General features: G+C 50.4%; 9 protein-coding genes across 9 annotated transcripts; 5 read left to right on the top strand and 4 right to left on the bottom strand.

Moving 5' to 3' along the window:
• Positions 1-16: 16 nt before the first annotated feature.
• BDW74DRAFT_172871 (uncharacterized protein) lies at positions 17-1,031 on the top strand (the record flags this gene model as incomplete). Its single annotated transcript, XM_073727683.1, has 3 exons — positions 17-95; positions 149-294; positions 351-1,031. The coding sequence occupies 3 exons, from the start codon at positions 17-19 to the stop codon at positions 1,029-1,031; spliced, it is 906 nt and encodes a 301-aa protein (XP_073590134.1).
• A 1,102-nt stretch (positions 1,032-2,133) lies between these two features.
• Positions 2,134-3,427, top strand: BDW74DRAFT_172870 (uncharacterized protein; the record flags this gene model as incomplete). The annotated part of the gene is made up of 2 exons (XM_073727682.1): positions 2,134-2,196; positions 2,279-3,427. The coding sequence occupies 2 exons, from the start codon at positions 2,134-2,136 to the stop codon at positions 3,425-3,427; spliced, it is 1,212 nt and encodes a 403-aa protein (XP_073590133.1).
• Positions 3,428-8,178: 4,751 nt separating this feature from the next.
• Positions 8,179-9,342, top strand: BDW74DRAFT_172869 (uncharacterized protein; the record flags this gene model as incomplete). Its single annotated transcript, XM_073727681.1, has 2 exons — positions 8,179-8,529; positions 8,596-9,342. The coding sequence occupies 2 exons, from the start codon at positions 8,179-8,181 to the stop codon at positions 9,340-9,342; spliced, it is 1,098 nt and encodes a 365-aa protein (XP_073590132.1).
• Positions 9,343-16,964: 7,622 nt separating this feature from the next.
• BDW74DRAFT_172867 (uncharacterized protein) lies at positions 16,965-18,113 on the top strand (the record flags this gene model as incomplete). The annotated part of the gene is made up of 2 exons (XM_073727680.1): positions 16,965-17,060; positions 17,190-18,113. 2 exons carry the CDS (start codon positions 16,965-16,967, stop codon positions 18,111-18,113), a joined length of 1,020 nt encoding a protein of 339 aa, XP_073590131.1.
• Positions 18,114-20,728: 2,615 nt separating this feature from the next.
• BDW74DRAFT_142862 (uncharacterized protein) lies at positions 20,729-21,592 on the top strand. Its single transcript, XM_073722785.1, has one exon. The coding sequence runs from the start codon at positions 20,776-20,778 to the stop codon at positions 21,421-21,423; it is 648 nt and encodes a 215-aa protein (XP_073590130.1). The 5' UTR covers positions 20,729-20,775; the 3' UTR covers positions 21,424-21,592.
• A 71-nt stretch (positions 21,593-21,663) lies between these two features.
• BDW74DRAFT_172865 (carbon-nitrogen hydrolase family protein) lies at positions 21,664-22,743 on the bottom strand (the record flags this gene model as incomplete). Its single annotated transcript, XM_073727679.1, has 3 exons — positions 21,664-22,010; positions 22,069-22,514; positions 22,568-22,743. The coding sequence occupies 3 exons, from the start codon at positions 22,741-22,743 to the stop codon at positions 21,664-21,666; spliced, it is 969 nt and encodes a 322-aa protein (XP_073590129.1).
• A 178-nt stretch (positions 22,744-22,921) lies between these two features.
• Positions 22,922-23,782, bottom strand: BDW74DRAFT_8070 (uncharacterized protein). Its single transcript, XM_073733789.1, has 2 exons — positions 23,398-23,782; positions 22,922-23,345 (listed from the first exon to the last, which is right to left on the bottom strand). Exons 1-2 carry the CDS (start codon positions 23,592-23,594, stop codon positions 23,051-23,053), a joined length of 492 nt encoding a protein of 163 aa, XP_073590128.1. The 5' UTR covers positions 23,595-23,782; the 3' UTR covers positions 22,922-23,050.
• A 564-nt stretch (positions 23,783-24,346) lies between these two features.
• BDW74DRAFT_8000 (acyl-CoA desaturase) lies at positions 24,347-26,083 on the bottom strand. The gene is made up of 2 exons (XM_073733766.1): positions 25,634-26,083; positions 24,347-25,566 (listed from the first exon to the last, which is right to left on the bottom strand). The coding sequence occupies exons 1-2, from the start codon at positions 25,875-25,877 to the stop codon at positions 24,461-24,463; spliced, it is 1,350 nt and encodes a 449-aa protein (XP_073590127.1). The 5' UTR covers positions 25,878-26,083; the 3' UTR covers positions 24,347-24,460.
• A 1,108-nt stretch (positions 26,084-27,191) lies between these two features.
• Positions 27,192-27,906, bottom strand: BDW74DRAFT_172863 (ankyrin repeat domain-containing protein; the record flags this gene model as incomplete). The annotated part of the gene is made up of 2 exons (XM_073727678.1): positions 27,192-27,535; positions 27,627-27,906. The coding sequence occupies 2 exons, from the start codon at positions 27,904-27,906 to the stop codon at positions 27,192-27,194; spliced, it is 624 nt and encodes a 207-aa protein (XP_073590126.1).
• Between the last annotated feature and the right edge of the window lie 91 nt (positions 27,907-27,997).

The following is a 27,997-nucleotide window of genomic DNA, read 5'->3' as shown; positions in this document are numbered from 1 at the left end:
GCCACACTTGACCGATATGGAGGATCGGGACACCGCAGCCGAGCGCCGGGTCGAGGGGAAACAGGAAGCCTCCAAAAGTCTTTACTCTTTGGAGGGTGAGATTGTTTGAATAAGTACACCACTGGCCAATGCGCTGATGTTAGGGTAGGCATACGGGGTAGCGCCGCGAATCCGATCGTCCTAGATGAGCCGAGTGAAGACAAGACTATGTTTGAGGGTCCAACGGCAAAGAACTCTGTGAACCCACACGAAGATGAGGAGGATCAGGGAGGTCTCAACGATCGACGTCAACTGGTGAGGTGGTTCAGTTGAATCTTATGCTAGTGCAAGGCTTTGCTCATGTTTCGAAGATAGTGACGTTTAGATACCGCAAACGCCCTGCCCCTCCCGGGTTGGAATCTGATAATGCCGAAGCTCGATATAAGCCGCCACCGCCCCATATAGATGAACCTGACCCGAGCTATACAATCCCACCAGCGTCGCCCCAGAAGACACCGATTAGACCTCTTCCAGAAGTCCAAGCAACGACAGCCCCCCCATGGGATTCGTGTGACTTGGTTGACTGGGCGAATCGAAAACTTTCCTCAGATCTAGCGAAGATCCTGGTTTCTAAGGTATCTGAATTGGAATGTGGAGAAGGTCCAGTCACGTCTCGATCCACACGACAGGCGGCCGCTGAAGACCAGGGATTGATAAAGGCCGCGGGCCATCAAGATCTAGACGCCCTGTGTCACCGCGATGAATTGAGGCAATTGAAGACCGCAGTCGAAAGGAACATAAAAGAGCTAGGAGGAAGGATCTGGGACAGGTTAGGGGAACAAGAAAGAAGTTTCCAGGAGAAGTTCAGGGTCCTAGAGGCAAATGGCTACAATATCGTGGACACCAAGATCAATAATCTGAGCCTGAAGGTAGATGCCGTCGCATCGAGAATCAGTAGACTTTCTGAGCTGGAGAACAGACTTGTCCATCTCGCCAGCTTGGTAGAAGACCTGCAGCGGAAACAAAGCAATGCCTCAGTGGCTGGGCGATGATATATGTATCTAAAGAACGACCCATGGTAAGATGAGCAACCAGCTACTTTTGATGCGTGGTAATGCGCAATGCCCATGGTAAAAAGACCAATGCCATTACCTGAAGGCTGTCCACAGCGTAAATTGACCTTCGTGGGAACGGAAAGGATAGCGAGCTCGCGAAGAAGACGAAAGAACCATGTCAGTCCCAGGTCTAGAATTGCGTCCATTATTTTCCCTTTGTATAATGCAGGAATTGATATGCTAGCGAGAGTAGTATTTCAACCGACAATTTATCTATTTGACCCTCCTGTTTTTGTGGGGTGTGATTTGGACATTCTAGTCATTCTAGTCATTCCCGCCATTCCGCTGCCCAAGCTTTATTTTGGCGGTGCCCGCACAGACACTTCCCCCACCTAACACCGCAAGCGCTCCGGACACTATCCACACTTTTCAATCTCCACGTTTTGCGAAGGTTTCTTTCTGAGTTGTTGGACCTGCATCCGTGTCCGCAAGAGCTACCCACCAGCGCTTTCCTGAATCGTACGTTCCCAAGATTCATAGCCGCAGCTTGCACTCCATTCACCCTTTACACATTACCGACGCAAGTCCGAAAATGCTCTTTAGAGTACCTTGGGTTGCGTCCGAGTTGCAAAAGCTCGTTCGGCTTAGGAGTCAGGAGCCTGACATTACTCCATGGCAATTCAGCAAGGTAAAACCAGCAAGAATCTGACCGTGCGATTTCATCTAGTGGTTGCGGTATATGAAGCGTGGGCGTCAGTTCCTACGTAGACGATGCCATCAGCTAACTGCTTATTGTTTCTTTACGTGACGGCTGACTAGGATCTATTCTTTCTCTAGAAACATCAGCCTCATTTCCCAGGACGATCAACGCGCTCCATATGGACCAAGATACACAGTCTTGATACTCAAAAAAAATTGGAGGGCGGCCGATCACTGGCAGTTGGGGACAGCGATACGCGCGTACAAGCCATGGATGTTGATTATTCTGTTCTCGGAAAGCGTCGTACAATGGAAGCTCCACAGGATGCAAACGCAGACCACGATGTAGATTCAAAGCAGTCTTGTTGCAAAAAAATCGCTGGCAGCGACTCAGACCAGCATGTCGCCGGAGGAGGAAGCGATGGAGACCATGGCGTGGACCGACAAGTTGGTGGAAGTGTTAGTGCGACCCTTCTGGATGCTAATTCATACTTGGGCGGCCTATGACGGAGTGTATTTGCTAACGCGATCTCTCATTGTGGCAGCCCGATCGACCTCCGTCTCGAATAAGTCCATTTACTGCTACCAACGACAAGAACACCAGTGATGCTGACCCAGTGCTTGACATGTATATTGACGAGGAGATGCTCGCACCTTGCGAGGGAACGGTCGACGCGAATAAGAAAGGTTGCGAGCATGAATCTCGTCCTAGCAATCTGCAGCCTATTCCCATAGCCGATCTCAACTTAGCCCCCGGCCCAACATCACACCTTCCTGCAGCGATACTCTCAGGGTTGCCCACGGTAACTCAGCAGGATACAGCTCAGCCCCGAGTTGGTACTCCAGGACTTCCTGGACTAGATGGACATCCAGGCTCGGCATCGACAGGAAATATCGATGGCATTGCGGTATCGAATAAAGATATACAATGCGCCATTGATAATAATAACGCCGTCAATGAGTTACTAGAAGGCTGTCGGAAGCGGCTCAACAACCATGGTTCTCGAATGGCTAATGCGCTGAACATGAAAGCGGAAGAGAACGTGACACTTCGCAAAAGAATGCAGGAGTTGGATGACGACCTCCAGGCCACACATGCGCTAGCAGCGGCCGCTGAGGGACGCGTGCAAGTCCTGGAAGAACGCAATACGGTCCTTGACACTGCGCAGGACTTCGTACACGATTGGGAGGCTTTACGATCAGTAGAGCAGAAGGAGAAGGCCCAGGGATGCGGGGAGATGCTTGACGAATGTGGTGTTGTTGGTACAAAGGGGGAAAAGACTCGGGACGAGCGACAAGTTACCCACCCAGCACAACCGAAGGAAGCCCCCCTCGCTAACTACGTATCTGGCCGCCAGAATTTGCGAATCGAGCAGTTAGAAATGAGTCTGCGGACTGAGCAAGCCAAAGTGAAGGTTATGAAACACGACGCCGAGGAAATGATCAACTACGTGCTGAGGCTGCAGAGAACCCTCGCCGAGCAGCGTACGGAGATTAAGTCTCTCAATAAGTCAAAGGAAGATTTGGCAGTTGCTGTCGGTACCTTACAGCAACGTCTTTCAGCTGAGACGGAGAAACTAGAGGCCACGACACGCGAAAAGGAGGAACTGCACATATCGTATGAGTCTCTCTGCGAGGTACAGGACAATTTCTTTGCGGGGCTAAAGGATATGGCGGATAGACTTCAGTACTGACACGTTGTGCTGCTTCATGACTGGTCTGCTACAATGACGTTGTCTTAAGCTACCGGCGTCGTCAGTGGTCTTCATAATTCCCGAAGTCTACTGCGGCAACGAAAGTTTCACGCCGTGTCTTTATGCTACAGCTGGAGGAGAAGATATGGTCATTGCTATGAAGTGAACCGCAAGACTGGAATCCATTGAAACATCTCGTGATTTATATCTTATCTATGTCACGACACGGTTCTTTTCTGAATACTGAATACCCCAGTTTGAATCCCTTGACAAGAATCCAGATATTTTCCAATCCATCTGTTACCAAGCCATGTAATCACTCAAAGCAGGCTCAGAAGGTCTGATATTCTCCGGTAGGTTCCACATCAGTGAACAATCCCGTGCGGCTGAGGTCCTTCATGCACCGGGCCATACAGCGCAGGAGAATGCGGCCGTTCGCTTCAGCTTTTTTACTCTCTTCCTCAGACTTATTCATTCTATTTCGCAGAGAAGACACCTGGTCCTGCAGAGAGGATACCTGAGCTTTAAAGAGGACACCTTTTCACGAAGTGAGTCAACCTGGCGGTCCTTTTGGTTCAGACGTTCCACAAAGCTGACGTGGTGAGGAGCTTTGCCTTCAGCTGGTCTAACTCGCATCCCATTTCCGATTCCATGAACTTCATCCAACTCTTTTTGTAGCACGCGGACGATGCTCGGGATGTTGTTCTGGTGAGGGGGCTTCTTCACGCTGTGCCACGTGCAAATTGCGCTGGTTGTCAATTTGGTCAGGGGTTTGAGGAGGAAAATAGTTTGCAGTTGGGATGGCAAAGTTGGCGGAGGGTCCAGTGGCAGTTGCTACTTCTTTGAAAAAGGTGTGATACTAAAAATATTGCTCTAAAGTAACGGTAAGCGTTAGCCAACGAAAAATATATATTTATCTTAAAGAAAATAGGCTCTTCTTCACAGGCCAATCATCGATCTTGATTCCACTATTGGTCTTTTTGATCCCCAAGTTATCCAGGCCCACACCAGGGTCCTTGCAATCAAGATCAGAGCTAGGATTGGATGTGCGAATAGCCTTGGCGGCAGAGATAGAGCAGTCTCCGGTATTCTTGCTTGCTGCGCCCGAGCTCTTACGCTGGTGTTTTCCCAGCACAGAAGTGGGTGGAATCGCTAGCCTGTTAGGCGTTGGTGCGGGTGTCTTAGATACAGTCCCTTCTCTCATCATTGCATAGATCTGGCTTTACAGGGCATTGACAGTGCGCCCAGGAAATTCGTCTAAGACACCCTAGTATGAATAGGTAGCAGGCTAATAAGCTAGAGCAGAACCATGACCGCACAGGAGTAGAAAAGATTAGTACCTCTGCAAATTTCTCTGGAAGCATACCCTCACGACGCTGTTCAAAGAGCTCTCTGAGCTGGGTGTCTTTCTCATTAGTCCACGGGAGAAATGAACTAGTATGTGGCTCATCCGCCATCTTTGATGGACTAGGCGTGTTGCAAGGAGAAGTACTGAGAGTAGGTTGGCTTGGAAATAGATGATGATAAATGAACAAATAACGCCAATTCCAGGCGTATCCAGAAAGATGTTGAAGTTTGGTAAGGGCCAGTAGAGGAGTTGGGAGTCTTGGTTCTTTGTGGGCATGGATATCCAGAGGAGAGGGTGGGGGTAACAGGCTGGAATACAGGAGTGAATGGAAACGATGGCTGCCCACTAAGCACTGCGCCTGGCAACACTGCTGTCCCTCACCCCTACTATTTAGATTATCTAGGGTGTACTGTCTACAATTATAGACTTTAAAAGACCTTAATACTTTAATTATCATTCTCTTATGTTTTAATTAGGTTAATATAAGATAGCATCTCCTAGGGCGCTTAAGAAGCTTTTAGGCTATTATATAAGTCAAGGTATATAATAGTGAAAATTAGTACACAAACCAACCTTGGACCACGTTGGACAAGCTAGAGATATTTTATACTATTATAATTATATTATCATAACAGTTCTTGAATTAGATTACGCTATTTACTGGATGCTAAGGTGCAGGCTTTTGGCAGTTATTGATCCTGGATTTATTAAGGGTGGTATATTAGGTCCGGGTCACCTGTACGTAAACACAAGATATACTTGGTTAAAACGTGATTCCACATTTAAGCACACGGTCAGTGTATAGCAAGGCCTGCCCAATGACTGCTGTACAGTCTTTACTTAGCAACATATGATATGGCTCCGCGGATTTTGAAGACTGGTCGGTTGGGTCAGGCAGTGAGCTTCGACAATTTCAGACAGTGAAGTTGGTCAAATAAGCACCCTTGATGTTTAACTAATGTCGAATGTGGCTACTGCTTCTTACACAGTTGTAGGAGGAAGAAGGTGGGGGGTGGGCTATGCCAACTAGTTTGGCAAAGTGCGACAGTAAAGAGATCCGCCGGTACTGCGGCTTTAAATGTCGCGGCAGGTGTTCGTCTTCCTTAGTTCAATCCTTGTCTCCATTGGCGGTATGCTTCACCTTGTCAGTTCTCGGCTGTTCTATGTGTGCGATGACGTGGACAGAGAGCTCGAAGTTGAGGGCGTGGAGGAAAGGTATCCACGGAGGCTGGCTATGGGCTGACAGATGAATTTTGCAATTCGAGGAGCAGCAGAGCTTAAGCTCTCCTCATTTCGCGGGATGAGGAAGACTTAACAGTAATCAGAGCTTGGCAAATTATAAACCGCGAGTAATGGTAACATTAGCAAGAGTGGCAGATTCTATGTTGAGATTACTTGCTCTCTCTACCCCGCCCGCCTTCAGTCTTCGCTAGACCAACTTACTGCCCTCGCGCTCCCTACGAGGTTGCCACACGATCAAAACTCTTATTAGCTCTTCCCAGAATAAGCCTACTAGAGCCGGGAAACAATCATTCAAGACCACCCGCCCGGACCGCGAATTCACTTCCAGTGGTAATGATGCCCTTCCGTCGCCCAAGCCAAACCGCACGCCCAGCTTCAACCAAGATACCCAAGTCCATTCGAAAGGAAAGCCAAGGGAACGTTACTCCTTCTGGTACGGAAAGCACTATCCAAGCGCAAAGCCATATTGAGCGCCAATTAGTGCAACGCAATAGAACTCCGGCCAGTGGATCTCAGACACCTTCTTTTAAGAAGACTACAAAGTTGAGATTTAGCAATTCGTACCTCCAACGCCGCGTGGTTCAGACACCCCGCATCCAGTCGACCGGGCACACGGGCCAGCATCATGGGAACGCAACAAGCAGAGACCAAGATCAACTAACGAATCAGCCCACACCACGGTATAAGGACGCCAAAACACAGACTGACCCAACGCTTGCTATGCAGCTGCCAGATGGGCACAACAGACCTCTCAAAACAACTTGGATCTCACTGATCCGGTAAACTCCGATACACAGCCAGAGGTTATTGACGAAAGCAGCGCGGAAAGAAACAGTGTCGAGACCCAAACGACTGACGCTGATCTCAACAGGCTGAGGCTCGTGATGATTGAGCGATGGATGAGGGACAAATACGAGCAGCACATATCAAGCGCCCGGGATCTGCAGCGACAAGCGGAGAACCAACTTGGTGAAGCGAATATATTTAACCACTTTCATAATGAAGCGCGCAAGAGTCTTAAGCTCACCAATGACGACCCTTCTTATCTTACTACCGTTGGCCCTTGGGAAGTAGGAATATTGGTAGGATTTGCATTCTGGACGGGGGCAAATCTTGAGAGGCCGCAACACCCTCCCGATGCAGACGGAAACCGCGAGGCATAGTACACTTCGTTAAGAGTCAATGATTGCTATTAGCAGTGTCAGTCATCTTGGAAGTTTGGCTCGGGCTAGGGGTGGAATTTGTACCTTACAGATCCTACCTATTTCTATACAGCTGTGGGAGTTTTGTTTAGTTTCAATTTGGTTTATATTGACAAGACAATTGGATGGCGAGTTTGAAAATTACGACACAACATACTGGGCGTAGTTCTTGATCGTGGCGATGGAGACTCAAAGGTCGATCCCAGAGTCCCATCAAACAAATCTTAAGATATATACCCACCTCCACACCGATCCACTAGAATCGGTGGCCCTGAAGATAGCATGCTTTTGGCAACTCATCGAAGTTCAATGGATCATTGCAAGGAAGGCTGAACGGCTCCCTGCACACCGCTACCTGCCTCGTCAATTGGGAGAAAAGGAATAGGTAGGGTAGCGTCTCTCCTCACCAGTGCCAAGGTCAAGACTGCAGGCCCAAAAAGTGGTTGGTACCTGGCTTAGTGCACGGGAGCTCCCGCAACTAGCAAAAGTTAACACATCCGAACTATGAACTTTGAAAACAAAGCCTGCCTTGTGGTCTTAATGAAGAAAGCCTGAGGAACTATAGTGGTTTGTTACGAAAAGCCTGGAATCAGCCGCCCGCAAATAATTTTCCAAGTCGACAAAGTGTCCGGAGGAGCAGATTTCTGCTTATATAAACTGATACAACTGCCCCTCCTCTAGGCTTCTTCTAACAACGTTCTTCTTGATTTCGGTTGGTACTTGACAACCATTATCTTACCATCAACCCTTCCCTCAAGCACTCTCGATGGATAAATCAACACCCTCAGATGATATCGCCTTTCCGAGGATCAAGTTTAGTCAAACTTCAAAAGGTATGCAGCGGCGAGCGTTTAACGTACATCGAGATAACTGACTGCTTTGGCCACTTGGCTGTTACGAATTTAGGTACTGAATTTGCGATGACGGACTCCAGGTTGCCACGCACAAGACGATCCAGAATGTATAGAGATACAAACACCAAAGCCGATTCGAGGGCTCGCCGCGCTGAACGCTCTATCCCTGTGGCGGAACTGAGTACGCTAGCGGAGGAGGGTGGGTGGGAGCGTCGTCGCCAAGAACAATACCTTCGATTGAGCAAGAAGTTGCAGAGTCTCGCCTGGCCTGATATCATGGACAAGGTAGCGCGAGATGGCCTTGGGCTCGGCGGTGTCACGAACGGCAAACGGGTTGAGAGGGTTGATGACGGCTCCTCTGCGACTCAACCTATGGATGAGGCTGCTGGCCCAGCAAAATCATCTCCGGACACAGTCGAAATCAAATCTTTGAATTCTAAGAGACCTCTTCACACTGTGAGTTTTATTGATTCCCATGTCTCCGTACCTCCACCTCGTCGCCCATAGCTGATGTTATCCCAGGTCCCACTGACTCATACGGTCGACGCCATCCGCTGCAAAGTCGAAAAGACGCCTAAAGTGTGCGCTATCATGGCCAAGCCTGCCCGGACAAACCCTACCAACAAACCAGTCGCCGACCCCGAAATCGGCGGTACGGTGGAACCAAAGGTGGTTGTTAAAGTCATGAAGGCACAAGAGCCCACTACCCGTTCAGCCCACTTACAGAACGCGGTCGTTATCCCTGAACGAGAAGCACTGTCGCCAGATTCAGAGGTTACTCAACTCACCATTCGCTTGGGTCGAACTGGCATCAACGCAAAGCTAGCAGAGCCAACGGCATCCGTATCTCCCAGACAAGGCTTGCCAGCGGCCTCATCCTCAAGACAGGAACCCCAGCAATCGAGAACAAACTCCGAAGTAGTATCAAGTGGAGCGTTTGACGAGAGAAAGGCCCTAGATCCACCGCAACCATTAGCACGGCCTCCGCGGGAAAAGATCACTGGGCAAGCTAGTGTCCAGGAAAGTTCAAGGGATCAATCAGTGCAGCAAACCTTACCGACACCGGATCAGCACAATCCAACAGCGATGCAGCCTGCTACAAATACGCCGCCCGATGCCGTTCGTGATGTCTCAATGGCGCTACCCCAGCAACCCGAACAGACTAGCGAACTTCCGAGCTTTGACGCGTGGGAAGAATTCGGTGCCTTTTTTCAACGGGCTTTGGAGGCCAAGAAGTATCGTAAATACAGGAAGAGGCGGAAAGCGTGATAACGCGGCCGAGATGGGGTTTTTGCAAAATTTATGGGCTCGATGTATTTCCAAAGCCATAGCCTGGTATTTCGGGGTCAGTTGGGCTGTGCCTCACACTTGGTTGTCCATAGACGCTCGATGGTACGAACTATTGACAGTCGTGACAACGCCGCTTTCGAAGTTCGAGGACTAAGTGTGAGAGGGGAAGAACTCTCGGTCCCCCAATGTATCTAGGATAGCTCCGCAAGATTTTATGAACTAGTTCAGTGTTCTGGTCGTACCTGCCCTACTGATGCCGAAGACCACCCTCTGTTCGTTTCACCTGGCCTTGACCATAATCCACTCGTTGGCTCAATGGCCAGCGTACTTTTCATCTCCATATCCATCTATCATTAAGAACGAATAAATTATCTCCGGCATCTTGAATCTTCATTTTTTAGCTTCCATAATCGAGCGAGCGGAGGTTCTTTTCTGCCTTTCGCAGGTCAGAATGGACAAAGACAACCCGGCGGCTTCTCAAAGCGGTGCACCCCCTGAGGACGGGTCGTCGGCCTTCCCCCACGCCGTTTACAATCGCTCTTCTATTAAGTTACACTGGGTTCCCAACAGGGGGTGATGCCTTGCTGTTGATACGAATCGCGATGGTCAAGGACAAAGCCATGGATTGGCGGACGCAGTCGAGAACATCGATCATCAAGGATTTCGAGCCACAGATCCACAGACAGTCACAAGGGCGCCATCAACAAAGCACGCACATGGTGGCGAGGATAATCGACTGTCTAATACATCCAGCTCCATCAGAGAGGTGATGCCCGATCCGCCTGTTCCCATGGTAATTGCGATTGAGTTTTTGGTTTCTACTTGTCGTCTCTAGCTAACTATCTATCTTCTCAAGCGCAACTCCAGTCAACGACGACCTGGCGACCTGTACACTGCACCGGTGGCCCCGTCATACGTTCCCCAACAGCAGTCTCCTTTCCTTGGAAATCAGCGTTTTATGAGGACATCAGACTCGACTGATAAAGTGCAAGTGCAACGCTCGATTGTTGCCTCTGGGGCATTATCCAAGCATGAACCCGCGAGATCGGAGCCTAGTGATGATGAAACGGGTCCAACTACTCCTAAGGATGAAGCTCCAGGTGGTAGCAGCATTCAATTGAATGTGGGTACGCCGAGTATGAACAAGGCATACAATTCCCCTTTGGCGAAAGCACTCCGGAGATATGCTCAGATTGGTCAAATGCATGCGACCTGGGCTGACAGATTAGGGACGGGGGATGGAAACGCACCTTTGCCCAAAATACAGACTTCGAAGCTACGGACTAGTCTTCAAGGACATTCGTCGTTACCCTGTCATGCTCAGGTATCGACTCCATCAGCAACGAAAATGTCTTCAGCAAGGAGCGGAGCTCGAGCGATGTTCCACAGTCGACCGCCTCCGAACAGAGCCCAGTATCAGTCAGCCCAATTGGCAGTTTCCAGCACTAGGCAGGAGAAACCCAATGTTCACCGCAAGAAACTACACACAAGGGTCATGCGCAACTACTGAAAATGTTGGCTCTGAACCACCAATCCGGGCCGACATTGTCTCAAGGTGAATCTCTGCGGCAGCAATCAGGTCACGGACATCAGCAAGGAGTAAGTGCACCAAGTGATGCAACGCAAAACCTCCCTCCTCTCGGGCAAACCCTGTTGTCCCAAATGGGAGACCGGCTTGCGGACGACAAACTCCATGATTGGACTCGACTGATCACGTCCTTTTGTCAACCTCTATTACCGGACCGGCCACGCATGAGCCGCGCTGATCTTTGCCGCCTTTCGAAAAATCTAAACCTCGAGCAGGTTCCCGACGATCTACCATTAGTCATGGATGTTATGATGTATCATCTATCGGAACATGATATGCGGAGAATCAGCTTCTCGCGATATTGAATCAAGCAAGACACTGCAGGGCCCGCATGCTTAAGGTAAAGGGACGTATCTCTCGAGTATATGTACATATCACTGGGACCCTTCGGTTGTCCAGCTCTGATAAGGAGCTTGTGAATATCGTCCACGAACTGTGGAACGCAATGGATCGGGCTCGAGAGGCAAGTAGCTCTACTCGTGGGGAGGACACTGAGGGGGGTTGACGGCATCAGGGCTCTCAGCAGCCCGACATAGTCACGCTGAGAATTGCCGCTTTATTCGTACTTCCCATCAAATTGTTTTTCATGATCACTAGATAGTTTCTTCGTCATAGTGGAGAATTGTCCGTTTGATCAGAGGCTCACACGGCATATTCTTATTATTTTCAAGTTATAAGTGGTTACTCCTGCTATCAAGGCAAAGCCCGACTCCAGCAGATTGTAAACAGGTTTCTAGCAGCACATGCCAGTGGCGTCCTGAGAAATTATATCAACATCCTACGCAAGTATGATCATATACTGCCATAAAACAAATTGTTAGCAGATTGCTGTTGTATTGTATCATATTTGTTGCCCTTTACACTGGAATATGCCTGCACATAGCATTGGTCCCTGAGTCACTGCAGTTATTGGTAGTGCACGGCTCCTGCCGAAACTAGGCCTGCAGCACAGAATAACCTTAAAACTGATCATGAGACTCTATGTAGGTTGTGTAAAAGGCACAGATATTATTTACTAGATCCTTTCAACTAGAACAAGCTCGTTATTCCTCTGGGGAGAAAATTCTCTTCCTCACTGGGAGAACCATGATGTGGATGAATGCGCATCCCTACTGGGCTAGCTTCTCTCTCCTAGTTATAAATTCGGCCTTGAGGCCTCTGCAAATGACCCTTCTTCAGCCCCCTGCTCCTCTCCATTATAACGCCCTTCTCTGTCGACTATACCTGTTCAGGTCTCAGCTGTTCGTGTTTGTCTGGTCCAAGATGGCGACCCCCGAAAGGTCTCGCGCGCCCGTAGATGGGACAAGGAAGAAATCGACCTTCTAATCTATCTTCGCCACCAGAATCCGCGTCAAACCTGGCTGGACTTTTACGAGGTAGTTTCTTCTGCCCACATGCATTACATCTTTCCGCATGTGCTGCTACTTGTTCTTGCGACAAAATCACGCCATTAGTGTCCCTAGATTCTCGGCTAACTCTACCCTCTCTTCTCAAAGGAACACGGCCACCGATTTCCCAATCGAACCCTCGACGCAATCAGAAGTCGTTTCTCAATTGTCATGCGTGCTCGAGAGTTCTTCGAAGCCGAGCACTCGCGTCGCTGGATTCAAGCCTTTACGGCTGAACCTTCTCCAAACGAACAAGCCCAGGGAACCCAGCCGCAGGGAAATGTGGTAGTGGCGAGCCCTCGACCCATCCTTATGACGGACCGTCCTACTTTGAGTTTCGGCCCCATGAATCTTCATGCTCTCCCTTCAAACCCAGTGTCTTTCTCTCCTATGCCCAGTCCGCCTACTCAACTCCCGACCGGCAACCAACAAAACCCTATTGTCATTACTGGCGATAACGATATCGTCCCTGCCCGGGTCAATCGTGGCATCGGTGCATCGGTCAACCACCGCACTGCCAACCAACAGAGCGGTGAGGATAACAATGATGCTGAATATGGGGACAACGAAGTAGAGCCCGATAGCCCCTAGACAGGTCTCGAAGACGGCCCAGTAAGTACTCACTTCGCTTTTCCGTTTTTGCTTTTCTTATTCTTCCTCTCGTTCAAGCTCCACTTGCTGACAGGTCCGAGTCCCGCTATACTATACATTCGTCCGGCTGGACAGCCTATAGGAACCACCCTATTCCCCCAACACCTACCGCCCAAGCGCCTGCTGTTGGAGCCGAGTCCTCCCATACCGCTCATTCACAAATCGCAGCGCATGGCCAAATCGCATTGGAGGAGCGGCGCGAGCATTCGGCCCTGCCCTCGCCTGTGGCCGACCCTTCCCATGCCGCCCATCCACAGATTGCAGCGGATGAACAAATCGAACTCGAAGAACAGTACAACGACCCTACTGCCCTGCCCTTTCCTATAAACCGCCTTTTCTATTCTCTACCGGCAACCATCGAAGCAACTGAAGAGCACGAATTAGCTTCTCAACAACGCGAGCGTCGTTCGGATGCCCCCTCATCACCCGACGACCCGATTTACCCTCCACGGGACGTCCACTACGTCGATGAACAGGACCCAGAAGATGCCGCCGCGGAACTCCAAGAAGAGCAGCGTAACCTAGAGGACGAAGAGGCTGCGGACGCTCATGCTAGGGCCCAACTCTCCCATGACACCATCACTGATACTCGGAACATTGCTGAAATCCACCGTGGGGTCGAAGCAGTGGGAGCGAGTTTTAGTGGTTGGCGCAGCGCCCTTGGAAGGCTTAAGGCGCAATCGAGGTCTTTGGATGAGGATTTTTCTTGGACGCGTGATGCGCTTTTCTTCTTTTCGTGGTTTCATGCTTCAGGTGTCCGTCTCGGCTTTTGGGGTCGCCATCACTTCGAAATCTTTCATTGGCATAGTAGATTCAGGATCTATTGCTACATTTTTGGGTTGCCTATGTGCTCATTGGACATTGACATCACAGAAAAACCTTTTTGCAAGTCGATTTTCAAGAGCAGGAGTTTGGATGGCTATCATTGTTAGCTGCATATGTTCTCTTCTTGTGTATCTTTAAGTAGTTTAGGTCAATTTAGTACACTGCGTTCTCTTTACAGCCGCTGACTCTTGTCCTTCAACTGCCGTAGAAGTTCCATTTCTGTGTGGTGTACCTTACTTCCTCAACCATCCGCACTACGTTCAGCTCACCCATCACCTCCACTCCAACCTGAAGCAACGCATCTTTCAACCACGACACACAGTTATCATTCTTCCCAAAACCCATTACAACATATCCCGGTATCTTTTCCCATCGCTTAATCATTCCATTATATACCTCTGCCAACTTATTCCCCTCTTAATGCCTCCCCTTCACTGCGAAACAGTTGACATGAGTGAGCCAAAGGCGAAGAAGGACAAACGGGTCCACTGGGCCCAAGAGGAGATCCATCGCCTGGTACTTCTACGCGACCAAAATAGCGACATTACCTGGGAGCAGTTTGAGATGGTCAGTCGGTCGCTGTCCTTCCTCTTTGTTCTCTGAAGACTCCCAGAACGGTTGACCCGCCAAGTTCCTATCCTGATCAGACCCCGTCCATAGACCTCTAATTTCACTTGACTTTGTCCACCTTATACGGATTTGGGATTTGACTAACCTATATGACATTCAAAATAGGCCCATCCTTTCCCCAACCGATCTAAACGCTCTTTGATCCACGCCTACAACAAAGCCGTCAATCAGCGCCCCTCCGAGATGACAAAGACGGACATGGAGGAAGGGAAGGAGAGCAAGGCCGCCGGCTCTGCTAAGCGGGCCACTACGGAAGACGGAAAAGCAGAAGCGAGCAGGCCTCGCAAGCTCAGACGCGGCCGTTCACGAAAGGTCCGGGGAATAACTACCGGGGATGGCGGTGTCAAGAATGACGCCAATAAACAGGATGCCGCAGGGGGTTCGGGCAATAATACGCAAAGCGTCGCCACGAAGACAATCGTCGATGGCAGCTTGGTTCACGATAACGGAATGAACATCAATGCTGCCCAGGCTGCTAGAACCCCCGAGCAGGGAACTAAGGAGACGGAGAATGACAATGAGACTGAGACGGACGAAGATGGTGGCGATATTGGGTTCGATGGGAAGGTGGGCCCTGTGAGTTTGCTTTTACCCCTTCTCACTTCCAGCTCGGTGCACCTACTGATGACTTACGCAGATTAAGTCGGACAAGCGGCCTGGAGCGGAGCAGATTCTCCCTGCTATTGAAACAATTATAGCAAGCACGGCGACTCACGCAGCTTCCGAAGCTTTCGCAGTCCACTCTACGACTTCCGCCGCACTGCCAAGAACCAAGGTGATATCTAAGATGTTTCCAACTCGTGCTCCACAAACGCAGCCCTCGCAACACGAATCTGACCCTCAAACCTCCGGGCAACTCGAAGCAGGAGATACGGGTGTTCAACTCGCTTTGATCTCTACAAGCCCACCACCTCAAGTCACCCACCAAGTTCAAATCGCTGATAGCATAGTGCAAGCCCCGCCCCAGACACCAGACAAGACGACCGGGCTTTTTGCGTCCGCGTTCGCGAACACGATGGCTTCGCCTCTCATACTGGATATGAGTCGTCTTCATACAGGAGGTCTAGGCCTTAGCCAAGGTCCTGCTCTGCCCCTGAGTCCACCTCTTTCTTCCAAAAAGCCATCATCCGCGGAGCCGCTTTTGGCACCAGCCGCCGAGCGAGCGGCAAGAGACACGGCAGTCCAACCGGCGGACGACGAGTACATCAAGCGCATCGAAAGGCTCGAAAAGGAGAACGTCCAAATAAAACGCCGTGTCGAAGATTTGGAAACTTGTTTTCACAGGTCCGCAACCGATCGCGAAGATCTCGAGGATCAGCTCAATGCCTGCGAAAAGCAGATCGCTGCGCTACATGACCGGCTCCAGGAGACGGATGCCGTGATGGGCTGCGTCAAGAACATGCGTGTCTGTGATTTCGTGACTATGATGTCGGGCACCAGGCAGGTCGAATATCCTCCTACTCCAAATGCGGCCGCTCAACGTGCGACTCCTTTTTCGACACCTACTAGGGACGAGGCCAGGGTGCGTGATACTGGTGCAGGCCGTGCGTCTAGCATGATGCCGTCCTTTCTCTCCCCCGAGCATTGACCCGTCGGTCGTCCGAGCAGGCGGCATCTAGCCGCAGTGCTCTCACACTGGAGCTATCCTCAACTAATTGTTCCTTATATCATCGCATCTTGAACTAATTGGCACTCGTCGGGTGTTTTGCTTCAATTTATGCCATATTCTTGCATACATCGATTGTCGCCTCATTGGCGCTGCGACAGGCCTTGGGCTATTGAGCGCTTGGAACTCGATTCGACCGTACGTTTTCTAAGGCACCTGGGGTATTCCTATGCCCAATTTTCCCCTCAGCGATTGAATATAGCACCTTGACCTTATGCACCGTTGACATCATGTTTCTCAATTCAATGATCTTGCAATATATTTTATCTAGTCGTGCTTTGAATTCAATAAATCTTCTATACTGTTTGCTGCCGAGAAAACGTCCTTACCAACCATATTACCTGGTAGAGGCCATTGCCGGGAAATTCCCAAGACTTGGGGCTGCAGAACCGTAAGCCCCTGTCTCTGCAGTTCGCATAGAGGAGCTCGATTATTTACAACTACTAAAAGCGCACACAGTGCCTGATTCCCGGAGTGAATATTCCACGTGGCAATGCTAGTAATATTGTTGCGGTAACTGCTATTGACTCTTGCTATTGCGGCCATTCAGAGGTTTTCAACAAGATCACGCGCCCACTCAAGACCAAGGCCCCTCTGATCCACCAGCATAGCATTAACTCCAATGCCCGTTTCTGTCGTTTTGTCTGCTTGTCCATCCCCGCATCCTGTCCTTTTTTTCTGTCCTTCCTTCGACCACAATCTAGCCGAACCCAAGCTTTACCGTTAACACCTGAGCTTTTAATCGTACGAATCGGCTGCCATCAAAGTCAACAACAGCTCCCACCTTTCAGCTTTCAGCTTCTCAAAGTTCATCTTCTCCAAACGCTTCCCATATTCCGATAGATCTTGCACAATGCCTGCCAACTGCACCTGGCCTACTGAGGAGAAGAAGCGGCTCGTCGTACTTCGCAAAGAATGTCCCAATATGCCATGGGCCCAGTTTGTCGAAGTAAGTCTCCCTGTGTTCCTCTATGTTCTCTTGCCGAACTTGTCATATTGAACCCTCTTGCACGGTTGTCGCATACAGTATCAGTGGTCTACCTACCTAACTAACATATACTTTTGCAATTTCCAGCAGTTTCCTTTCCCTGGAAGAACTTTACATGCCGTACAAGCGAAATGGTTCGATATTGCCAAAACAGAGAATCTGAAGGAACGGCAGGCTATCCGGCGGAAGCCACGCAAGCGCACCAAGGCTAAGACCGCTGCGTCGGCAAACAACGACCCAACCTGGTCTATCAACAAGCAATACTTGAGATCGCGCCCTCGACGAGTCTCAAAGGCACAGAAGACAAGGCACCGTGAAGAATCGGACGAAGATGGCACAGCATCTGATGACGAAGTCGAACCTGTGGACGAGACAGGTGCGGATGCAGGCTCAGCAGAAGAGGCAGACGATGACATGCCAGACGCAAATGCTCTAGGAGCCAACGGGGATGAAGGCATGATGCCCACGAGACGCCCACGCAATGCTTCTGGCCTCACGCAAGGCAGTCGGACCGAGCTGGTCACCAAAGCACACGTTGTCTCCCGTTCGACTCCATCTACTTTTGGTCCGGCCCAACAAGCCGCGACAACCCAGCAGCGGCCCTCTGATTTCCTAGCTCAGAGCTTCTTTAACATCTACGAATGTTATGCCTCGAAAGTGGATGATTCATCGCGAGTAGAACGCCTGGAGACGAAGACTGCGCAACACGACGGCAAAATGGACGAGGTTGAAGGGGTGTATCGTGACGCAATTAAACAATTGGGAAAGCTCGAGGATGTAATCAAGGGCCTACAAAGCGCTGCAGCGTACAAGGACTCCATTATAAAGGGTTTGCAATCTACGGTGCAGTCCCAAGACGTCGCAATCAAGACTCTCGCAGAAAACGTCGCTAGTAACCACGCGAATATGCGACAACTCCTGCAGTACATAGGCGAATTTAGCGTCGCCAATAGGGTCTCGCTTGGAGGACAAGTGTCAAAAAACAATGACTCCCCTGCGCCCAGTACGAACTGATGCGGACCTGGTGCCCTCCGAGATGACTTTTACTGGTACCTTCGTGATGGAAACAGCTTCTTGCATTTCATTTATCTTATCTACAAGTTGTTCCATAATTTTGATGGATCCCAACACCTCTGCAGTCCACCGTCTGGATGCCAGGGTCAGTCGTGGGAAATCTGGTTATCAAACCCGGTCTAGCTTTTCAAACAGACGATGCTCCTTCTCTCACATGGCGTTCACCCTTATGTACCTAGCAGTCGTGAACTTTGGATCAATACCTCTTGTTTTTACCCAGCGCAATGCATAATGGCTCTTTGTTACCAACACATCCCATTACAGCCTGACGTAGGAACCGCCTCAATCGGTTCTTAATTTCTACGCAGCGCCCAAAGCAGCTATCTAATACGGCAGAGATTGCTGTGTACCAGCCCGCACAGTGGCTGGTGGACAAGCTGTGCGACATTCGGCTGGCCAAGTCCAGCAGCACAGCCTGTAGTACACATGGATCGATCCCTGCAGTCTGACTGCAACGGCATTTCCTCCCAGCTGCAACCCATGATATCCCCAACTCCACAACTTTCAACGTTCTCGTCTTCGCTACCTCTCCACCTTCGAAGACGCGACTTCCTTCTTAATTAGTCGCTCGTGTCCACTGCGTCAGTTTGGCATGGCGCAAGAAGTCCCCAAGAACGATTAATTTGCGCGGAGAGAGGGAAGCGGCCGGTGCTCCTCTACAACAGTGCTTTTTAAGTAAGTCAGAACACTTTCAAGATCTTTGGCCGTGCCAAACCAGTTTCTCTGCAGCTATTAAATTGTGCTATGTAGCAATACAATAGGCGTCTACCAGACCGTACAGTCAAAGCCATGGTGCCGCGAGGGACCCAAATGGAAAGCAGCCAGACTTTAGTGGGACCGCGGAGAGTGCCCGTGGTGACGAGCCTCAAGAGGAGCAGAAAGCCTTGGGGGGGACCTACTTTTTGACATCAACCCTCCGGATATTTGTATTAGAAGGGCACAGAACGTCGAACCACAAGATCACGCTCGGTTCGTTGGGCGATGGCTGGTACGCGCCAGCAACGTATTTCGGCACAACGAAAGGTCCACGGATAAGGAGATTCTAATTCAACTGGACAAGGACACGCCTCGATGGAGGGCAGTTTGTCTAGATGATCGATGCAGACTGTGTCACTACCGCAAACGATGTTGAAGGCTCGCCACTGGTCTCGGGATCAGACGCTCGTCTCGTTAGGCAGTGGTCCTTTGGCCATTGACTTAATTCCCTGAAACTTTCGTGAATGAGCGGTCGACTATTCCACGAGACCAACGCCCGCTTCGCTGGCAGTGATACAAGATCTGGGGCGTTTGATGGGGAACTGAGAATCCCGGAGGAGAAATGTCAGTTCCGCTACCAGCGTCCAGAGGCCTTCAGAGGCATGGCAGGCTCCAAGCGTCGCTGATTTGGCTCTTCCGGGTCGCGACTTTAAGGAGTCAGGACAGCGTCGTTTAATGCCATATCGTCGCGGGTCTGCAATCGTGGATCTCGGATCTCACCGAAATAGTCGGCAGCTCTGCCTTCTTACAATATCGAAGTTATAACCATAGAGGAAGATGTTCCGAGGTCAATTTCTAGGCGTCTGTAATTTCTTGTACTCTAAATAGAAAAGAATAACTTCCTCTTAACTTCATACTAAACATACCGCACCTGCTAGCCCAACTTGACTCTCGAATTGACTATCTTCTTTTTCAGGTTCTGCCCCCTAGCAAAGTAGGTCCAGTCCCATGCGAGGCCAAGATCCGTAACCGACCCCACGAACCTGGAGCTCCCTACAGTATATAGTATGTACATGGCCAAAAGGGCTAATTCTTTCCTAACCCTTCTGTCTCGGACTTGCTTAGTCCGGGCTGTACGTGTCCGTTGGTCTGATCGGGAAATCCCTGGCTTACAACGCCCGTGTCATTTACCTGCCCAAGCGCATTCACTACTCCAACCCTCCAACCATTTCATTCACTATAACAACATCCTCGCTATTGCAAGAAGCAATGGAGTCATCCAAACCAACCTTCGCTCTCTATCAACCTCCGTCCATCTTCCTATCATTTCCAACAGCTTTTTTGGTTTCGCTACGCAGTCTCTCTTCAAACAGGTTAAGGATAGCCAGCACGTGATTCAAGAACTCTGACAATGCCATCGAAGACAGCATCAAAAGCTGGCCTTGAGCGCTGGACGTTCCAAGAGAAGAAACGCCTGCTAAAGCAGCGGCGCGAATGCCCTGACCTCTCGTGGCGCGAATTCCTCGAGGTATGTGGGCGCCCTGGCTGCATATTATCCCCTCCAATTCCACAATGTGCTTGAATTCGTACAAGTACCTTTTAACTAACTCTCCACGCTTGACATCAGCTCCACCCTTTCCCCAACCGAACCTCTGCATCAATTGCTGCGCAATACTATCGCCTAGACAAGGACGAATCACTCAGAAAGCGCCACGCTGGCCGTGGCCTTCGGGGTAGGCGTAGAGCGTACGCGACACGTACTACGCGCACCCGTACCCCGCCACCCACCACCAGTGCGGGCCAGGCACGTCCTCGCACCACGGCCTCCCAGGCCACGACTCGAACTTGGAGACAAACCCAGCAGCGAAGCGCTAGTGTGGATTCAGTCTCTCAGGATAATGGGGAGATGGAATTGACCGGTATCGAGGAAGAGAATGACGATTGGTACGGAGATCTTAGGTCGGATGGGTCGCAGGACGATCAAGCGGCCGACGCGAACTCCGCTATGGGCGACTCAGACCACGGCAGCGAGGCCGAATCCGGGGCTCACCTTCACAACCAAGCTCAAGAAGCTCATGCCTCCGGCACTGCGTTGAGCCCTCCGGCGGAAGGACAATTCCTCGGCAACCAGCTCGCCCAAGCAATCCAGCAGATGACCAGAATTCTCATGGGAGTTGCTCCTGTCAACCGCGTCGCTGGTATTACCGAAGAACACACGGCCTCTCGCACCAACGATCCCACTGGCACGATCGAACAGCTCTACCAGCGCGTTGATGGCCTAGAGACACTCCTGTTGAGCAAAATGGACAAGCTCACCACAGTAACCGACCAGCTGCGGCGCCGCGTCGACACTGTGGAACTCCTTTACAATGAGACTATCACGGAGCAACAAAATAATGAGGAGAAACTCAAAGATAATGAGAAGAAACTCGATACTGTAGTGGAGGACGCTGCAAAGGATCGCACTGCAATTAAAGAAGTTGTGCAACCACTACTCGCCCTAGCCACTTTTCTGAAGGAGAACAATGACTCTTCCACTTGTGGCGATTCGTAAGGGTTTGGGTTGGATACAATGAATTACTGGGTCCTTACTGGTAGAGTTCGACCAGGCGAACATCTCCATGCTCGATTTCCTTCTTTGTTGCTTTACGCTGCGATGGCATGGAGCCTATTACCATGGTATTTTATAGTCCCATTACACGAAGGGTCTTTGGCATTGTTTGCTTTGATTCTTTACTAGCTAGGAAAATAAACTTAGTATCAACATTCTAATCATGCCTCGTACCAGCCAAACCTACTTATCGACGGTCCTAACATGTTTGGACTCGCCTTCCTTAACTCCTAGCCAAAGTAAATCCGGCCTTGAGTAGTGTCCGACTACATCGACAAAAGCCTTAGACAAGGATATTGCTTCAAAATCTATATCAGCATACAGAATGCCCTCCTCGTCCCCTGGTATATCCTCCGTAAGCTTCCGTCCGTCGGGCCCGAAGACAGCTGAATTTCCGCCACCGGGAGACCGCATCAACGCGCCATTCTCCGTGCCCATCCGCTCGATTCCCTTCTGTGTGAGTACAGCCGTAGTGTGGAGGACGAAGGATTGGGACTCGATAGCATAAGTTTGGGAGATGGCGGTTGTGCCTGGGTTGGGTCTGGTTAGCGAATCTCCTAGGTAAAATACTGTATGAGAATAATATACCTTCTTTCGACATTGAGTATAGACTGTTCGGCCCGTCATGCGCATGCGAAAAGATGGGCGGCCAGGCGGCGACATGAATCTGCTCGCGCTTCGCATAGTTGCTGTACTTGAGCAGCGGTTGTATATGTTCCCAGCACGACAGCGCCCCAACCTTCCCAATTGAGGTTTTAACAACACCATTCAGGCAATCCCCAGTCGAATCCCCGAACACGGTTCGCTCCATGTGCGTCGCCTTAATCTTCTTTCGCGATGTCAAGATCTCTCCGTCGGCGTTGATGATGGCTTGCGCGATATAGAGGCTGTCGTGAATATTTTCTGAGAACCCGAGAACAACGATTATTTTGTGCTGGGAGGCGGCATTTTGAATCTTGGTCATTTGCGGGGAGGATAGCTTGAGCGAGTTGCGCATGTAGGCTGTGGTCAGAGGAGGGTCGACGGGGCGCGACCTATCCACCGTTGTTAGATATGAAAATGACTGGGACGATCCTGAGTAACTCACCATATCCATGCCGGGTAACCTGGAATCCAGCACTCGGGAAAGGAGATCAACTGGGCGCCTGAGCTTGCGGCTTCTTCGATGAGCGAGCACGTCTTTTCAACTGTCGCGTTAAGGTCAAGCCACACCGGCTCTGCCTGGGTGACGGCAACCCGGATTGTATTTGATGATGTTGACATTTCCGGCCGTTGAAGGTTTCAATGAGATGCGCAACCGTCTGAACGGATGAGGCACGTCAGACGGATTAAATAAAGCCAGCTCAACACAACAACCCCGCATCGAAGCTGAAGGTAAGTAAGCAGACTGCGGAATTGTACGACGCGAGCCTCGCACCTGAGAAAGGCTTCCACGTCAAACTGAGCGCCGGGCACCATGATCTCAGCTCTGAGAGGCCAGCATCTCCATCCTAGTTCGTCGGCTTCCCCACTCCAATCAGAGGGGGCTTGATAAGTGTGTCAACATATAGATAAGGAACCCGGGGTTCCGTTACTTAATATTTTCATGGCAATTCCGGCCGATAGGAAGATGATGCGCAACCACGGGTATTTCCCGAACCCCACATGGGACACTCTTTCGACATTCGAGCCGTGTGCGGAGAGACCCAAGGTCTTGCGATCCCCTCTGCCTCAAAATGTCGGACGAGCCTGATGATTCTAGTGGCTTCGAAGATATTGCTACGTCGACGATCGCCGAGCAAACAGACAATGGCTCAAGCGGTGGTAGCGGCGTAAAAGACGGATAAGTAGGATTCAACCCACTCATTTTGGAGTTCCTCTGCTGGCTCAAGTATTTTGGTCAGCTTCGTCTATGTTTTTCGATCCCATGCTGCTTACCGACATCGTACCGTCTCAGTCATCGCCGACGCATCATTGGTTTCTTTTTTAGTGCTTAACTTATTGCAAAGAGAAATAGGAATATCTTCTGCAGTCTTTCGCTTCAGCCAGTGCCCAGGAGGCTTCCAGGCCGTCGAAGATTGTCTTACGTGAAAGGACCATGAAACAACTCGATGGCGAGCGCTTTCGCCCTTCATCCCTGTTATAACCGTTTTCCCACTTCATTTTCTTGCTCCCACGGTTTTCTACTGAGAAAACGGCAAATGTCACTCGACGGAACAGGCTCCAAATTCTCCCAGAACCTCCTTGATACCCAAGTATAATTCAAACATCCGCCTCAAACACGCGCAGGCGTTTTGAAGGATAGATAGCCATGAGGACGTCGTATAGGAAAGGTCAGGAGGGAATTGAGGAGTTTTGCGGGCGTCGGCTTGGGAATTGGGGCTATCATCCGGGGTCCGTCAGAATTTGAACGCATCCCGCGCGGCCACTTCAAGGGTCTCTGCAGACCTTGATCTGTTCGAACTTTGATCAGCTGACAATACTAATGAAAAAAGGAGGGGAAAAGGTCGTACCTGGTCGCCAGAGACCCTGCAAATCATTCTTGTCTCCAACCCTTCCGTAATAATGCGATGCGACTCCGCTGCCATACATCACCAAGATTCATCTCAAATATTCCAAAATTTACCCCTGACGTTTTCTTGTCTCTGTGGGAAATTCATTGTTCTCCGCGCTGGCGGCGAAGAGCACGGCTCTCTTCTCGCTCTGCGTGTCTTGCGGTAGCTGAAAGGTATATGGATTGAATATTGATGTTGCCGAGATGCGTACGAGGGCATGATCAGCAAAAAAGCATCTTTCGGCGGCTGTGATCAATTGCTCAAAAGCTGACTATGTTGCGAGTCTCTGGGAAATTATCTGCTTTTTCACGTCCAGGGGCGCCAGATTGTGGCAAGTGGGTAGGTGGAAGAAAGGAGTGTGCAAACGGACGAAGATGGCTGTATTTTCGGAAATCCGCTAAGTCCTTAATCTCTCCCTACCACAACTCTTTCACTCTGCTGCACCTTCAACCACGACTAATATGTACATTTCTCTTCGTTATTTGCTCTCCAGCACGATCCATCTCCGGCAGGCCCATCGTCTTCAATGGCTGCTTCCCTTCCTTCCAGATTTCAACCTCGCAACCACCCCGAATCACACCCACCCGCATCGTCGACAGCAGGTTGTGCGCGGCGTTCGAATGCTGATATACGCCGCCATTAAACATTGCAGTCGCATCTTTACCAATTGCCGACGAGATAAACGCCTTACCTCCGGGATGCTCCTTCACGAAATCCGAGACGTCGTGAACAACACCTCCAATAACAACCAGAGCTCGAGTGGCAGAACCAGCAACAAATTCCTCCCAGCTGAGCACAGGCAATTCCTGCAGTGGAACACCCCAATCTAGCGCGGCGCGGCGAATGTCAAGCTTCTTCTGCATCTGTTGCAGCCTTCCCTTCTCGATTTCGTTTGCCCGAAACTCCTTCAGATCGTACGCGAGCCCGACCTGTTTCCAAAGCCAAATCATCCACTTCGTCGGGTCATATTGCCACCATTCGATCGCATTACGATAATCGGACGGGAACTCGTGATGGAAGTTGTGATAACCTTCGCCAAGAGTCACCAAGGCCGTAATAACATGGTCTCGCGGCGAATTCCGGTCATCAAACGGTTGCTCGCCTATCCAATGGGCCAGCGAGTTCACACAGTTTGTCGCTTGTTGGATGAAAAACACGCGGAGGATTCCACCATAAATAAACCCGCCACGCCAGTCGCCCCATCCCAGCCCACAGACCACTGTCGGGAAGATAAGGGTCATGAACAGCGCCGTATTGATATAATTTTTATGCTGCCAGATAACGAGGGGATCAGCGTCAAGGTCCGACGCATCCGACCGCCCGACCTTCTTGTAGTTTTGTTTCATCACAATCCACCCGATGTGCGAGTACCAGAACCCCTTTCGAACAGAATATGGGTCCTTCTCAGTATCGGTGTAGCGGTGATGAGCTCTATGTCCTCGTGACCACCATCGGATCGAACCCTGGCCGGCGCCAGCTCCGGCAAGGGCGAGGTATATTTGGAGCGGTAGGGTAGCCTTGTAGCAACAATGGGCCCATAGACGGTGATATCCTAGCAACGTTCGGTCAGTGATCCCTCACCTTCTAGCAAAAGCCACCTCTAATAGAGAGCAACATACCCGCGGTTATCCCAAGGCCAGCATTGAAGTAATAGACGATCGCAAATACCGCCGTATACAGACGCAACGGGGTCCAGACAGCACCGAGACATCCCACGAAAGGGATGAAGAGAACGAAGAAGCAGTTTAACCAATTGACGTGCTGGTACCAGTTCGACCAAGTCATTGGCAGCTCGGTGATGTGCGGCTTTAAGCCAGATACACTATTAGGCGGAGGCTTGTCCGCGGCCTTCGTATCGGCCATTGTGGAAGGGTGATCGATGCGTGAGCAGCCTCGCAATGCGGTAGGACGGCGAACGTGTGCGATACGGAGGCGATGAGCGTGAGGCCCAGAGCGATGATATACTCGACTAACCCTGTGGGTTAATGCGTGAGTTGAGCGAAAGTATCAAATCAGCACATGGTCATTTGAAACCACCAGGCATAACCACAATTTATCACGAAGGTGCTCTGTGGTCAATCTCGATCATTCCACACTCCTCGGGATTTTGTTGGGATTTCCGTTGAGCTGCTGGGACAGGGCAAATCCTGGATGACTAAATTGGTGCTCCGATCTGGGTGAACAGGTATCTCGACTCGCTGATTATTGATTATGATGGTACCCATCTTCACATGAAAAGCTGAGGATTCTTCCACCTCGGTCGGAGTAAGATGGGATCATAAGATCGAGATCGGCGGTTGGGGAGGCTCTGGGGTTGGGGCTATGAGTACCGCTACAGTGGAAAACATCCCCTTGTCGAGCGAGACCAAGTTTGCCCCCTTACATTGTAGGGCCCAACTTTTGACATTGAATTGAACTGTAAGGCACTTTCCACTTCGAGATCTGTTTATCTGTATGTGCTGACCAGCCTAGATTCTCATTCAAGCTGAGCAACTGGAAGAACGTTGAATCGAGGGTGGCGCCATTCTTCCTTCCCCACGGAGAGTATGGTTTGATCACCGTTTGATCCTTGCCCCAGCTTGGCCCTGCTATGCGCCCAGGAACCTTTTCCAAAACCTAAGAGCAAGCCCATTACACTCGCGCCTTTCTGAGTCTCTCTCAGCTATCTGGTTGATCACTTATTTCCATTTCCCCTATGACCATAGTAGTTGCAGTGGGAAGCATCAATCATGCACCGACGCGACCATGGCGAGACCCGACCCTAAACCTTGCTACACATCCAATTCTACCACGCTTTCAAATGACTGGCCAATTCCTTTCGCTATCCAGTGAAGCTTCCTCCCAAACTATGCCGACAGGGGCAATCTGCTCAGGCATTGATTGGTTTCACGTAGGTATTCCGGCTTCAGGGGGATTTAACGCGATAGAGATTGCAAATATTTATCACCTCACACGCATCAGGGATCAGTTGCAAAGGAGGGGGGAGCTTAGATCACATCAAGCCCGGGAATTGTAAGTATGTTTCTTCGTCACCGAACATCGCCGGGTACCGGTTGCCGAAAAACATTGTAAAGGGAACTAGTCCTGTAGCAGGTTGGCAATCTTGGTGTGGCCGTTCTCAATAGCTGCCTCCAGTGGTGTCATACCCCAGGCGTCAACAACGTGTTTATTAGCGCCTTACTCCAGCAGCAACTTAAGCATGTCTTCCTGATTGTGCGACACTGCAAACTCAATGGGCCCTGCACATCCATGACATGTGAGATTAGGATCCGCGCCATGATCCAGCAACAGCTTCAGTGCGGTCATGTTAGGTCGCCATCCTGTAAGCAGAAGAAGCGCTGTGAACTGGTCTGGGGTTCTGGCATTGGGGTCGGCGCCTGCAGCCAAGAGAATCTTGATGAAGCCGGTATTCATCCGCAACATTGCCTGCATTAAGGGAGTGATTTCTCGCTGTTCTATCAAACCATCCATAAAAGCCAGAGAATTGTCACTGAAGGTCTCGTCATTTCGCCCGGCGTCAACTTTGTGATCAATCAGCTTCATCCTGCAAAAACAGACGTTGACCTTGATTTGTCCAAAGGCCAAATATCAGCTCGGAGAGAATCGTCTAACCTGGTGCTTGCTGAGGGCGTCTGTAGCTGCTCTCATAAAACGTCGTGTTGAAGTCTCCGCCCTGGCAGATTGACTTTCTAGCGGTTTCGATCATACCATAACTAGACGCCCAGTGTAGTGCCGAGCTATTGTGCTTTCTGGCATTGTTGAGATAGAGGTAGTCAGAAAGAACGTTGTTGAGGCGAACACAAGTGCGGACGAACGAGTTAAGATCTTTCTCAGCCTCGATGAACTCGGCAATGTCGAGCAATAGCTCATCAGGGAGGTTCAGAAGCGACATTGTAGGATGTGCAAAGAACGTCTCTCAGGGAAGCGTAGAAGACTTGCGTGGTAGTAAAAGAGGGTGGAACAAACTTGAGGAAGTTGGATGT

Source organism: Aspergillus multicolor (genome assembly GCF_047715735.1).
Source record: "Aspergillus multicolor strain CBS 133.54 unplaced genomic scaffold BDW74scaffold_1, whole genome shotgun sequence".
Taxonomy (NCBI): domain Eukaryota; kingdom Fungi; phylum Ascomycota; class Eurotiomycetes; order Eurotiales; family Aspergillaceae; genus Aspergillus; species Aspergillus multicolor.
The sequence above is the reverse complement of the archived record's forward strand: the minus strand, read 5'-3'. Positions and strand labels throughout refer to the sequence as shown.